The sequence below is a fragment of the Schistocerca piceifrons genome, chromosome 6 (genome assembly GCF_021461385.2).
Source record: "Schistocerca piceifrons isolate TAMUIC-IGC-003096 chromosome 6, iqSchPice1.1, whole genome shotgun sequence".
Classification (NCBI taxonomy): domain Eukaryota; kingdom Metazoa; phylum Arthropoda; class Insecta; order Orthoptera; family Acrididae; genus Schistocerca; species Schistocerca piceifrons.
In genome coordinates, this window is record NC_060143.1 from 348642518 (window position 1) to 348658025 (window position 15508).

Genomic DNA, 15508 nt, shown 5'->3' on the forward strand with positions numbered 1-15508 from the left:
CCTACTTGATCCTCTGCTGCCTTCACTACTTCATCCCTCAAAGCTACCCATTCTTCTTCTACTGTATTTATTTCCCCCATTCCTGTCAATTGCTCCCTTATGCTCTCCCTGAATCTCTGTACAACCTCTGGTTCTTTTAGTTTATCCAGGTCCCATCTCCTTAAATTCCCACCTTTTTGCAGTTTCTTCAGTTTTAATCTACAGGTCATAACCAATAGATTGTGGTCAGAGTCCATATCTGCCCCTGGAAATGTCTTACAATTTAAAACCTGGTTCCTAAATCTCTGTCTTACCATTATATAATCTATCTGATACCTTTTAGTATCTCCAGGGTTCTTCCATGTATACAACCTTCTTTCATGATTCTTAAACCAAGTGTTAGTTATGATTATGTTGTGCTCTGTGCAAAATTCTACCAGGCGGCTTCCTCTTTCATTTCTGTCCCCCAATCCATATTCACCTACTATGTTTCCTTCTCTCCCTTTTCCTACACTCGAATTCCAGTCACCCATGACTATTAAATTTTCGTCTCCCTTCACAATCTGAATAATTTCTTTTATTTCATCATACATTTCTTCAATTTCTTCGTCATCTGCAGAGCTAGTTGGCATATAAACTTGTACTACTGTAGTAGGTGTGGGCTTTGTATCTATCTTGGCCACAATAATGCGTTCACTATGCTGTTTGTAGTAGCTTACCCGCATTCCTATTTTCCTATTCATTATTAAACCTACTCCTGCATTACCCCTATTTGATTTTGTGTTTGTAACCCTGTAGTCACCTGACCAGAAGTCTTGTTCCTCCTGCCACCGAACTTCACTAATTCCCACTATATCTAACTTCAACCTATCCATTTCCCTTTTTAAATTTTCTAACCTACCTGCCCAATTAAGGGATCTGACATTCCACGCTCCGATCCGTAGAATGCCAGTTTTCTTTCTCCTGATAACAACATCCTCCTGAGTAGTCCCCGCCCGGAGATCCGAATGGGGGACTATTTTACCTCCGGAATATTTTACCCAAGAGGACGCCATCATCATGTAATCATACAGTAAAGCTGCATGCCCTCGGGAAAAATTACAGCTGTAGTTTCCCCTTGCTTTCAGCCGTTCGCAGTACCAGCACAGCAAGGCCGTTTTGGTTATTGTTACAAGGCCAGATCAGTCAATCATCCAGACTGTTGCCCTTGCAACTACTGAAAAGGCTGCTGCCCCTCTTCAGGAACCACACGTTTGTCTGGCCTCTCAACAGATACCCCTCCGTTGTGGTTGCACCTACGGTACGGCTCTCTGTATCGCTGAGGCACGCAAGCCTCCCCACCAACGGCAAGGTCCATGGTTCATGGGGGGGACAAAAATGTTGCCTTATCAAATTTTAAAATAAATAATTTATCAGTATTACTAATAAAAAAACAAGCTGTAGAAAATTTTTTTTAAAAAAAAAAAGAAATGAAAAGAATATATGCTTCACCTGTCGACGAGCTGAGAGCAGACATTCCCCCAGCGATTTGTAAGGCGTCCAACTTCTCCTTCTAAGCGTTCAAGGTCAGAGTGAGGACCCCGATGATTAGGTCGTGACTTCTCTACAAGACGACGTGCATTTAGCACATCTTCACTCAGTTGATCAATTACCATCTGATGCTGGGCAACAGAGTTCTGTAGATTCAGCAAATCTTCATGAACCTAAGAATGTAACCGAAAAAAATTCAAAATTTCTGTATAAAATTACAGAAAAGGAAGTGGCAAATATAATCAATTCAGGCACCATTCAATCAGATTGATGCAGTAGTAATCAACTTTGAGATAGTTATTTCAATCCCAGCAGCAAGGCATGTCTACCACTTGAACACCACTAACAACAGAAGAGGATACAGTGATGCACACTGATAACGACTAGTTAGTGCACAAAGCATCAGTTTAAATTTCAAAGCTTAAGTTTCTGATAAAGTGAAGAAACAAAACATTGCTGACAGTAACAAGCACAGTTATTCACCCATTGACTGACTATCATGAGCTAGTTCTGACATGCATTTCTTCTTTTACACAGTAGCACACCAAGTTACCTCATGCATTTGTATCGCATCCCAGATTTCCCTCATTTTTGCAAATTAACTTTTCTATTTTTCATTACAGTTCCACATAGAAAGGTTACATGCTATTTGAATAAATATCTTCATTATTTCTGACAGAGGACACACACACACAAATGCTGAGTTGTGTAATATTTTTGGCTTGTGATAGTAACAATATTCAGTCCTCGATTAAAATAACCATCATAATTTGCCCACAACCATTCTGCAAAACAGCAACATGCTCACCAAACACACACATATCAAGCAAACCAGAATTAGAAGTTAATACCATACACAGGGTATATACACAGACAAAAGAAAAATTCACGGATTTTCCCCAGGTTTCCCAGTTAAATATACACTTTTTCCTGCGTGAAAATACAAATTTTTCCAGGTGAAAATACACACTTTCTTGGGCGAAAATACACTTTCTCCATAAACGGACAGTATGCTTTCCTCCCTATCTGTAAAACTTGTTAATCCTTTGAATAACAAAGATTTTATACACTGGCATAGAACTTCCCGGCACTTTAGGGAGTGAAACCCAGCAAAAAAAAAAAAACACACGTTCTGGAAAGATCTTTGGTGTGCAACAACACGTAACACTGCATATTTTCGTATTAAGAAACTATACAAATGAATTCCATCAAACTCAGCTCGTCAGTTCCAAAAGCTCTGAAATCGAGACTGCGATGTGCTTTCCAACAGCCAAGTATAGCTCATGTCCCATTATTTTGCCACAAAATGGCAGTAGATGATAGTACATATTCACAGCATAGGACACTTGATGTAGCCAGCCAATAGCAACATCACTGTTAAATAGCGTGAACACATAAATAGGAAAAGTTCATGGTTTATATTAATTTATATATAGTATACCTACAAGAAAAGCTAAGCTTTCAAAGACTATATATATGTATATTTCTCTCTCTCTCTCTCTCTCTCTCTCTCTCTCTCTCTATATATATATATATATATATATATATATATATATATATATATATATACACACACACACACACACACACACAATTTCAGAGCTTTTGGAACTGACGAGCTGAGTTTGATGGAATTCATTTGTATAGTTTCTTAATACGAAAATATGCAGTGTACGTGTTCGTCTTTAAATATGTCTGCTTGTGGCTGTATGTGTGGATGGATATGTGCGTGTGTGCGAGTGTATACCTGTCCTTTTTTTCCCCCAAAGGTAAGTCTTTCCGCCCCCGGGATTGGAATGACTCCTTACCCTCTCCCTTAAAACCCACTTCCTTTCGTCTTTCCCTCTCCTTCCCTCTTTCCTGATGAGGCAACAGTTTGTTGCGAAAGCTTGAATTTTGTGTGTATGTTTGTGTGTCTATCGACCTGCCAGCGCTTTCGTTCGGTAAGTCACCTCATCTTTGTTTTTATATATAAATTTTCCCACGTGGAATGTTTCCTTCTATTATATATATATACACACACACACACACACACACACCTTGACATAAATGTCTGGTCTTCTGGCCCCAAAATTTTTCTGAGTGGCTGGCCCTCAAAGTATTCTGAATAGGGGTCAAACGCTCTCCAATTTAAAAAATTCATCGCACAGTCTCACAGTTAACATAATTCATCTTGCACAAAAGGAAATCTACTTTGAAAGTAACCTTTCTCAGACCAACAACTTGTTAGTAATAGATTTGTCTGAGCAGTTGCTAGAGAGCGCCAGAAGACAGGCGTTACTGCGCATCCACAGCTATGACGACATAGCAAGCCTGCACTTGGTGTTTGCAATTCTCATACATGTTTCATCACATTTCTGTTTGGAATTTCATGTGTAGTGGGCCATCACATGACCATGTGCAGCAGTGTGGCATGTTATTCGGAGGGGGCATACAGAGTTATTGTACTCAGGGCTTTTACTAAGGGTATATAAGGAATGCAAAATCAGAAAGCAGCCTTTGGTACAATATTTGTTTCAAACCTAGACTCTATAGCCCAAAGTACCCTAATATTTTGCTATGTGCTGCCTTTTACACACTTTTTTTTAATTTGTGTTCTTTAATACTGTTATTTAGCATTTCCAGTTAAGTTTACATCCACACAGCACTGGAGAGGGGAGGGGGGGGGGGGGGGGGGGGGAGGAGGAGGAGGTTGCAGAAAGTTAGTAAGGAGGAGTACACATTTCTTGCAAAAATGAAAAGAAACAGTTGTTTGTATACAGCAGTACTAAGAATAACAGTAAGCTTTTTATAACTTTTTTAACTTCATAAAAATTAATAAAGTTACTTGTGAAACCCAGATACTTTATAACTGGCAGTTTATATTCTATTCCAGGAGTAAATATAAAGTCTCGTGGTGAGTTACAACGATAAAACACGGGTTATGCCAGTCTATAATTTACTGAAGAATGGCATTCTGTAAATTTAGGACGTAAACCACACAAATTAAGAAATAACATCAGGTCTAGAAGAGGAACCAGGCAGGTACTCAAACATGTCTTGCGATCGAAAAAGATTGTGTTTCACAAAAAGCAGATATGTAAAATGCTGCTAAGGTTTTTCAGTGAGGTTTCTGGGATGCCACTTTTTTCGATTGCAGTATTATCTCATGTTCTATTCTTTATTATGGCATAATGCCATGTGTGCCAGAAGATGAAAACGTACACTTAAAACTCAGTGAACAGTTGAAACTACGTAACTGTGAGGAACAAAACACTTCGTTTCAAATAAACTGACTGCCTGTGCGGAAAGATTAATAAAAGGCAAACTTCCTTAGCAAGCCGACAAAAATAAATTCATTATTTTGCAAAGTGATTAATGCTCACTTGCCAATAATGTGGAAATAATATAAAATCAGTAAACTGAAACTAACAACATATTTTAGTCTTACATAATTATGTGCATGTATTTTAATTAATTTGATAGCTCACAGCCACAGATATCTGTTTTGTTTTCATCTGACGTGAGAGCTGTTAACTAAAACAGAAGAGCAAAATCACGAAACATAAATGCAGGCCACACGAAGACTACTCCTCACCACAATTACGATCACTCTGCGCATGCACAAATCTGGCAGCTTGGGAACGACAGTCAGTTTTCCGGACAGCTCTGCGCACGCATGCAAGCCCACTGGTATCTGCTCAAACAAACTAATTTAAACAGTTGTGATTCCATGCTCATCGAAAGCAGTCTGTTATTACAAAGCATTGCACATTTGACACATTTTGCTTTCGGCAGATGCTTGTGCACGGACTGTGTTTTGTCACTGCAAATGGTGCATTTTCTTTGCAAGTTAAATATTATACTGCTGTTCTACTCTCGTCTGTGTTTCATTGCTACAGTATTATTCTGTAGCAGTGGGATACAGTAAAATTGTCTGTCAGAGTATCAGTTCTTACCAAAGTAAGGAAAGTTTAACTGAAACATAATCAATGAAAAATTCTCCAGAATTCTACAAAGTTTCCGGATTTTCCCGTTTTCTCCCGAATGAAAAAATTCCCAGGTTTTTCCCAGATTTCCCATTTGTCCAGGGGTGTATACACCCTCCATATAGTATCAAAATGTACTTACGGCTCTTAATGCTTCGACATCTGAGGGAAGCTCTTTATAAGATGCAAGTTTAAGTTCGAATTCTGTTACTATGTTTGTAGCTTCTTCAAGTCCACTAAGAACTATTTCAATGCACTTCAGCCTGAAACAAAGATATATTATTTAATGTGGAAAGTTATAAGAACTAATTAAAGTAAGCAGAATAAAGTGCAGTTTATTCAAGGCTCAGCAAGATTACACAAAGTTTTCAAATTTCAGCATTCATTAACCTTTCAATATAGAGATGAGATGTGGCCCAGAGGTTGTTCCATTTTGAAATGCATTTGTCGAGTCGAGTCTGCTGTTCAGGTGTCTTACGTGAAATACTGCGGAATGTAGATTGCAGTTTCTCCACATCTGGACCAAGAGCCTTAAACACAAAAGAACAAATTAACCATTTATTTGCACACAATTCTTTAAACAGATACCAAAAATAAGACCTGTCAACAGATGAACTTTCAGTCCAGTCAGTTAACAAGTATCCTAAGGTGTGAAATTTAATCTTAACTTACTTGTAGCCGTGTCTCAAAATCTTTGTGTTCAATAACCAAATGCTCCAATGAGTCAACATCTCTGGGCAGAGGTGCTGCGGTACGCGCATTCAGTGTACGTTCTGCGTCATCAAGTGCTGCTGCAAGTGCTGAGGCACTATCATTGAAAGATCGACTTGTGCTTTTGCTGTCCTCTGCAACATGTTAATTAGCAATTTTATACAATGACATTTTCCTCAAGAACTTGGTTGCATATTTCAAAAGTGGTATACGCCAACAATTTCTCACAACTCCACCCAGTATAAACAATATTCATACTAAACAAATAGAAAATGAAGTTATCAGAATAACATAATGTTATTGGATTCACCATTATTTCTCAATTGCATACAACATAAAAAAAGGTGGTGGTGGTGGTGGTGGAGAGGGGGGGGGGGGGGGGGGGGGGATGGTGAGCTCTTGAAAAATACTGTAACTTACATAAACTGTAGGAAGAGAAACAGTTCTTCTTCACACAATATGGAAATACCTATAGCAGCACATATAATTTCATATGAAAGCATCTACTAGTAGTTCATAACAGTTACTTAAAATCGACTGTGAACTAAACAAAATTAACTGTGCTATAAATCTGCAAAATACATAAATTAAAAGTCCCCATGTGGCAGTTTCAGTCTGTAAGTTGAGGATAATCTCAAGAATCGCTGTAGGTATTTTGAAACAGTTTTCACTAACACACAGACTGATTCTTGAGGAAGGCTTGTGTTTTAATACTAAGCCCAACAAGTCAACCAGTTGTAGATATTTAGTGCTACCCTTGCAAAGCCAGGGTGGGTCACTAATTACATACAAAAACTAGAAACTACAAACTAGTAATTGGCTTTTTTTTTATAACCTAATGGAGTGTACATTAAGGCATAACACAATTTAGAATACAACAGCACACTATTTCATACAAATTGGAGACTCTGAATGCATGAGTAGAATGGATACACAAAGTAAACTGAACTCATTGCTGAATAACAGCAGTGGAGGAAAACCAACTGTGTGTCCATTAAGTGAACTAATATCAAAACAAATATGATCTCAGATAGAGCAGCTTGTTGTTTGTTTACAATACAAATGGACAGATAAAAAAATCCACTCACCAAGTGGCATTAGGAGAAAACACACACAGAAGTTATGGAAATTTGCAAACTTTTGGAGCCAGTGGCTCCTTCTTCTACCAACAGGGTTGAAGGGGAAGGAAGAGGGATGAAGGGAAAGAACTGATGCGGCTTAGGAAATAGGGGGATTTATAGAGAAGTTGCCCAGAATCCCAGGTCAACTGCTCCGAATGAGATTTGAAAACCTGAAAGCTTGAACGTGGAAAACAGGATCATAAACAAGACAAAGATTACTGGCAAAACATGGTGCAAGTGTTAATAAGAGTGGGAAGCTAAGGGCATTATACATTGCATGCTGACAGAGGCAAGATGGGGGTGGGAGGAAGGAAAAATATACGTCAGAAAATAAAATATACAGAAAACTAAAAGGGAGCAAAGACAAGGAATAGTTTCTGAAAAGAAATGTTGACACCAAAGAAATTAATGTAAATTTAGGCAAGTGGGTGGCAAGAATCAACAACATGTTGTAACAACAGTTCCCACTTACAGAGTCCTGGGAAACTGGTGCCATGTGGGAGAATCCGAATTGCACATGTGGTGAAACGGGTGTCAATGTCATGACTGTCAAGTTGTATAGCATGCTCTGCGACAGGATACTGTGTGTTGCCAGTGCACACTCACTGTCTGTGTCCAGTCATTCTAACTGATAACTTGGTAACAGTCATGCGAATGCAGAAAGTCGAACCGTGTTTACATAACAGCTGGTATGCAACGTGTGTCATTTCACAGGTGGCTCTCCCTTCAATAGTATATGTTCTGCCAGTAACAGGACTGGTGTAAGTGGCACAGCGAAGTCGTACACTGGGGACTATCAATGAGGCAGGAAGCATTGGGTAGGGAAATGGGTGCAGAAGAAGCATACAATCTTAACTGGATATCGCAGGATGGGGAGGGAGTTTAAAAGCTGTTCTAGGTGCAATGGGCAAAATCTCAAACAGAATGGCCCTCATTTCAGAGCACGGTTTTAGGAAGTCATAGCCTTGTTGAAGTAGAGAATCAATTCATTCCAGACTAGGACAGTACTGAATGACAAGAAGTGTGCTCTTAAGTTGTTAGTTTCTTTGAGGGATCAGCAGTACCAGGATTGGTTGTGACAGCCTTGGAAATCTGCTCTTGAACTAAGCTCAAGGAGAAATTCTGCCCAACCTAGCTCCCCCAATCTCTGCACTATCCCAGTCAGGCCTTATGCTCCTACTGCACCCATTTCCCTACCCTATGGATTCTGCCTATGAATATTGTCTCTGATAAGACTTGCCATACGTACCCTCTTACCACCACCTAGACCAGCTGCACACCTAGCAAATTAAAGGCAGAGCCTTCTGTGAAATGATACGCCATGTGCCAGCTGTTATGTAAATACTGTTCAGCCTTCTACACAGGTATGACTAGCATTAATTTATCAGTTAGGATGAATGGGCACAGACTGGAGTGTGCATACTGGCAACACACAATATCCTGTTGCAGAGCATGCTCTGCAACATAACACTCATGACCTCATTGCCTGTTTCACCACATATGCCAACTGGATTCTCCCATGACACCAGTTTCTCAGAACTCCACAGGTGGGAACTGGTGTTATACCATGTACTTGGCTCTGGACACCCATCTGGCTTTAATTTACATTAATGTCTTAGGTCTCAGCATTTCTTTTCTTCTTTGCCCTATTTCAGTTTTCTAGTATTACATTTTCTCACAAGTCCCCCCCCCCCCCCCCCCCACCCTTCCCCGCCACCAGCCTATCACATATAATGCACTTAGCTATCCGCTCTTATTAACCCTTGCACCATGTTTTGTCAGTAATCTGTTTTCTTTATTATATTATCCTCCACTTCCAAGCTCTCAGGTTTTCAGATTCATCCGGTGCAGTCCCCAAAAAAAATCAGCCTTTCCTTCTAATCCAGTCCCATAAGTCTCCCATGATCTGGGGTTCTGGGCGACTTTTCCATTACCACCCCCCCCCCCCCCAGCCTCAACCTCTCTTCCAGGAGGAGTAGTCATTGGCTCTGAAATCTTGCACATTTTCTGTTCAATTATATTTTCAAAAACTTATTATTTTTGTTATTTGCTTATAATTTAATGAAATTTGCCTGGTTTCAACATATCTCAACTTGTTTCTGTCCCAATACTCACCTGTACTATCTTGGGACAGTCTTCACAAGGTATGTTGAATCATGAAAAAAGTCAACTGAAAGAACTGTAATTAGCTTCACCCTACCCAGAGCACAAATTCTTCAAAAGCCTAGAACCTGTGACTCACTGGGTTTTAAGTTATAGTCTCTGAGTACAGGAGATATCAGTGTCCATATATTCTCCATATTTCACATGTTAGAATTAATGTCACGAGAATTAACTTTTGTTCCACGTACTTAATAGTTCTACAAGACAATAATCAAATTAATTTTATTACCTATATCACATGCATCTTCCTATCTCTTACATTTGACTACAGTAAATGGTGTACTATAAATATGCAGTTTCACATCTTACCCTCATCTCTAGCACGTCTCTCAAATTCATCAAAGAGTCTATTAACTTCTTCCATTTCTCTCTTGAGGCGTCGCAGCTGTGGATCAGCAGGGTCACCTTCCTGCAGTAGTTTGTCTGCATCTTCATTCAGAGCTTTACGAATAGCTGAACGTTGTTCTTGGCCCATTGCTAAGAACTGAAAAAAATGAGAAAATAGTAAAGGGAAACATACATCATTAACAGAACAGTTACAAACATTCATGAAGTGGACTGATCTTGAAAATTTTGTTAACAGTGATGGCTGGACCTGATAAATAATTATTTTGCTCTCTAGCTTTTATTCTTCTTCAGTAACCAAAGCGCCACTTTGGTGTGACATCTAACCGTACTTGTGACTACATCCTCCAGATGAGAAAATGACAGTCTTTCCTAAGTATGTACTTTCTTACATATTTTCCTTTGCTATATTGAAGACGTAGAAAAACATATTTCCAGCCAGCTGAAAAAATCTGAAATTCCTGTAAATTGTGTGCTATGCAAAAATTTGTATTCATATACAAATTTTGTGATATTTAAGATTTTCAAAATTACACAAGCTGTACTTTCTGAAATGCCTGTCACATTATATCCCATAAGCCAAGTCACGATCCAGTTGTTGCTTCTATACAATATTTTACATAAAAAACTTTTATCCAAACAGTTCACAACTTCATAAAATGTAATATACCAACAGCAGCACACAGCACAGGAGAAAGTGTAGTACAAAATATAATTCACTTTGATGTGTAGGAGGAAGAAGAGAGGTTGTGATGATGATGGTGGTGGCAGAGGTGTAAGTAGTAACACCCACACGAAATGTAGGGAAAGAAAGGTCACAGTACTAGAATATGAAGTGAACACAGTATTACACTTGTGTAGAGGACAGTCACATGAAAATAGTGAATAAAAGGGAGATACGAATAATGGATGAGGAAACACAATGTTTAATAAAATTTGGATTGGGGTTGTACATAAGTGGTGGGGCAGCAATCAGCAGTACGAAAGATGCTTTACAATGTAAGGTAGCTGTTATTTGAGACACGTGAACTGTATTAATCCAAAATTATTTAGTTTATTACAATATAGTCAATGTACACACTTCTCAAGTTAGCACTCTTGATAAATTAACTAAATATGTGGTCCAAATCAAAATGTTACAGAAAATCAAGGCTTTTAACAAACAATGACTAAAACGTCATTCGAAATAATATGTGGATAATGAGTTGAATTGAAAATCACTCAAACATCTATCAAAAAGCAAATTATTGTATATTCAAATGTTTCTTTATTTTAAACAAACCTGTGCCAGATCCCAGCTTTTGACAACCTTGATTGTGGCAAAGATCATATTCTGCCGCATGCGAAGTTGCTTCTTTTGCCAAAGGGCAGTTGAACGATCAAACTGTCGCCGCAACCTATCGGCAGCATCAATTGCATCCTTATCTGGAGGAGGGATCAGGAAGCACACACCAGGTACAGTAGACTCTTGCCCTGAAGAGTTGCTCACTCGCCACTTGACTCTGCCAGAATTATCATGGAGGACACACTTCTCCCCTTTCTCAATAATAATCTGTGGACAACAGCATTCACAGTAAAAAATTTTAAGTGTTAAATTTACTGACAGTAAACGAAAAATATGAGTGTCATGTTATATCCAAATGACCTCATTAACATTTCTCATAGGAGGGAATGAGGTAAGAACCAGTGTATACACAAAAATATTTTAAAAGCTAGAGAAGCTTAATTTTTCTACTTTTGAGCTATAAATTGTGTCAGGTGGAGTGGGCAAGGGGAGAAAAGGTGTGTGGGGGGAATGGGATGGAGGGTTGGGGAAGGGTGGCCAACTCAAAGCTATAGTGCGGACACTATGTAATCAGCAAAATCAGCAAGCAGAGAGAGAGAGAGAGAGAGAGAGAGAGAGATAGTACAATGCGGACAGTTTTAACGTGGCAAATTAGGTGGCAGATGTTCTGATGCGTAGTTGCATCAAATATCGCTAGAGGTTGGGCCTGAACTACGTCATTAACAGTACTCTGCTAACTTCAACAAGCAATTGTGCAATAGTCATCCACGAATATTTTGTAATGTGTGTTGCTCATTGTTTTCTTTCCTTCTTTTGAAATAAGTGAAGCAAATAATTCTAGTCCATCATGGATTTCCACTACAACTCTTACAACACCAGAAGAGATCGGTTATCTCTGTGACAATGTGTTCTGCTGTAGGCTGCTGCCCAGCGAAATGGAGGTGGGGTTTGTTTCCCCGCACCACTCCTCCTCATGTGGCAGTCAAAATTCTAGTCAATTTATGCTCACAGCCATCTGCAACTACAGCCTATAGTGTCCACCCTCTGAGCTATAGTGATTGGAAAACAATGTCTGTAACTTTTTCAACAGTGCCAAAATTTTTCTCCTAACGCTAAAAGCGAGTTGCTGTACATTCGGTTCCGCTTCTACACTAAATGCCTTGTCAGTTCTATCTGCTGTGGTGTCAAGCATGGGTGGTAGGGCTATGAACACCCACGAAAGGTCAAAATTAGAAGTCAGCAGATTTTTTTAATGGGAAAAGGCAAATAATGTCCAGAGACACCTTATATCAGAGACATGTTCACTTAACTGGTGGGAAAAATGCTGCTGCTTTTCAACACAACAATCACCTCTGACAGCTTAAATACACCCAAACGAAAAAAGCAAAAGGCCATTTCAGAAGAAAAAGGTGTTGAAGTTTTTGCGAAAGCAAATATTCCAGTCAAAAAGTTCCCAATCAGCACTTTTTTCAACATCCAATTTTGAAGAACTAATAATTTATTTGTCTTCACTCATGTAGCGGACAACCTTTTAAATTTGTGTGTCTAATCATTGACAACAAAGAAAACAGACGCAAATTTGACAAAAACTGACACCAGATTAGCAAAAAATAGATGGAATTTTTCCAAAAATAGATGCTACATTTTTCAGTCCCAAAAGATAGCGCAATAACCAGGACATAGGTTACAGACAAAACATTGTGCAAGAGTTAATAAGAGTGGAAAGCTAAGTGCATAGTATGTAGTAGAGACAGAGGCAGAAAAATCTGATGTGTCAGAAAATAAAAGATATAGAAAACTAAAAGGGAGTGAAGAAAGGAATTACTGGGAAGAAATGCTGAGACCAAAGAAATTTCTTCTATCTATGTCAAATATATAATTTACACAGAAATTAGGAACATTGGGAAACATTTTCAAAACACATTAAATTCAATTTAGGTAAGAATATTTCTATTAAAACTCAATTTCCTATCAGAATGGTAATCACACTAATGCAGTTTCATAAGAACAACTTTATTACTATTATGCATTACAATGACACCTTGTCAATATTTCCAAATCATCATCATTATCAGATGTGAATGCCATCAAACAAATCAGAATTGACTATTTACTTCAGTGACAATTCATAGTTCTTATTTAATACGCAGTGTACTTACATTGACTTGTTTGTACGAGCATACTGCAGTCACAGCTGTGGGGCGTGTTACAGGCTGTCTTCGTTGCTTGAGAGGAATTATTTCTGTGGCTCTCTCAGCTATCCTTTGTATTACAGTAGTGTACTGGTTAAGCTCATCACGGAGTTCTTGCATTCCTTTCAGTAAACGTTCACCTTCATCCAGTGTGAAATCGGACTTACTGTAGATCGTGTTCAGCAATTCATCTCGCCTACACAGAGAGAATGGCATACAGTTAGTGGAACACACACTTATGTAATGTGCTTGTCATGAGATTTGCAATTTTGTACTCTGACAAAAATGTAGTTAACATGCATAAAAACTGAACAGCTTAGTCAGCAAGATTTGGAGACAAGAAAGGAATACATCATGAATCTTCACGATCAAGTAATGCCTGAAAAGCGCGTGTACTTGGAGTAGCCAATATCACACTCACTTGGCTATCCACGCTTCAGCATCATGCAAGTCACGGTAGAACTGCTGGTAGTGGGCAGCATGCTTGAGATGAGTCTCCAGACAAAGTGTCAATTGCAGTAGCCAAGCCCACTGAGTCTGCATAGCAGCCATGTATGCCTCTATACACTTTGCTGCTGGGTGGTGCTGCAGAACCAAGCTCTCTCCTCGGTCTTGTACTGCACTGAACTGTATCTCTCGTTTCTCCAACTCACTCATGAGGGACTGCAAAAATTTAAAAAAGTTGTTAGCTAATCAGCAATAAACTTGCAAGTAGTGGTCGTCATAATAGTAGTAGTATTTTTTGGACAAGTCATCAAATGCAACAATTTCATCATAAACATACCTAAAGGAAAATCTTAGGAATGAAAGGAAGAGGATGACCTAGGAAGACATCGAGAAGAGTATACGATGTGACAACTACGTGGAACTGAAACAAACATATAACAGAAGAAAGCAGAAGCAGCAACAAGGCATTATCCTTTGGAATATACATATCAGTATGCATGAATCAATGTATGTACAAGGGTTATTCAGCCATGATGGCTTGTGTCTGTGTATGTGAGGATGTGTGTGTGTGTGTGTGTGTGTGTGTGTGTGTGTGTGTGTGCGTATACCTGTCCTTTTTTCCCCCCCAAGGTAAGACTTTCTGCTCCCGGGATTGAAATGACTCCTTACCCTTTCCCTAAAAACCCACATCCTTTCATCTTTCCTTCTCCTTCCCCCTTTCCTGACGAAGCAACCGTCGGTTGCGAAAGCTAGAATTTTGTGTAGACTTACCAAACAAAAGCGCTGGCAGGTCGATAGACACACAAACAAACACAAACATACACACAAAATTCAAGCTTTCACAACAAACTGTTGCCTCATCAGGAAAGAGGGAAGGAGAGGGAAAGACGAAAGGATGTGCGTTTTAAGGGAGAGGGTAAGGAGTCATTCCAATCCCGGGAGCGGAAAGACTTACCTTAGGGGGAAAAAAGGACGGGTATACACTCGCACACACATCTGCTTGTGTGTGTGTGTGTGTGTGTGTGTGTGTGTGTGTGTGTGTGTGTGTGTGTGTGTGTGCGCGCGCATGCGAGAGAGAGAGAGAGAGAGAGAGAGAGAGAGAGAGAGAGAGAGAGAGAGAGAGAGAGTGTGTGTGTGTATATACCCGTCCTTTTTCCCCCAAGGTAAGTCTTTCCGCTTCCGGGATTGGAATGACTCCTTACCCTCTCCCTTAAAACACACATCCTTTTGTCTTTCCCTCTCCTTCCCTCTTTCCTGATGAGGCAACAGTTTGTTGTGAAAGCTTGAATTTTGTGTGTATGTTTGTGTGTCTATCGACCTCCCAGTGCTTTCGTTTGGTAAGTCACATCATCTTTGTTTTTAGAAATACATTTTATTATATACATCTGAAGGAGCAACTGACATACTACTTTTCCACATAGTCATCAACACATTGCGGCAATTATCACAGTGGTGGACAAGCTTCGAAAGACCTTCGTCGTGAAATCTGCAGTCCGGGACTTCAGCCAGTGAGTCACGCCCACGTGGAGTTCCGCATCATCATCAAAGCGCTGCGTTGCAGGCCAGTTCTTCATCTTGGGAAACAAGTGGAAGTTGCTTGGTGCAAGATTGGGGCTGTAGGGTGGATGAGGGAAAATTTCCCATTTGAATGAATTGAGGAGTTCTTTACTGCGGTTTGCCATGTGAGGTCGGGCATTGGCGTGCAAAAACAAAATTTTGGCTGTCAGCTTTCCTTGGTGTTTGTTTTGAACTGCTCTTCTAAAGCTG

At 39.5% G+C, this 15508-nt stretch overlaps 1 protein-coding gene across 1 annotated transcript in view; it reads right to left on the reverse strand.

Moving 5' to 3' along the window:
- The window catches only part of LOC124803383, a 514737-nt gene that overhangs the window by 227683 nt on the left and 271546 nt on the right, over window positions 1-15508 (reverse strand). The window contains 8 exon segments of the mRNA XM_047264568.1: window positions 1471-1682; window positions 5620-5740; window positions 5868-6007; window positions 6150-6322; window positions 9782-9956; window positions 11100-11369; window positions 13262-13490; window positions 13716-13957. Coding sequence (XP_047120524.1) covers window positions 1471-1682; window positions 5620-5740; window positions 5868-6007; window positions 6150-6322; window positions 9782-9956; window positions 11100-11369; window positions 13262-13490; window positions 13716-13957 — 1562 coding nt within the window.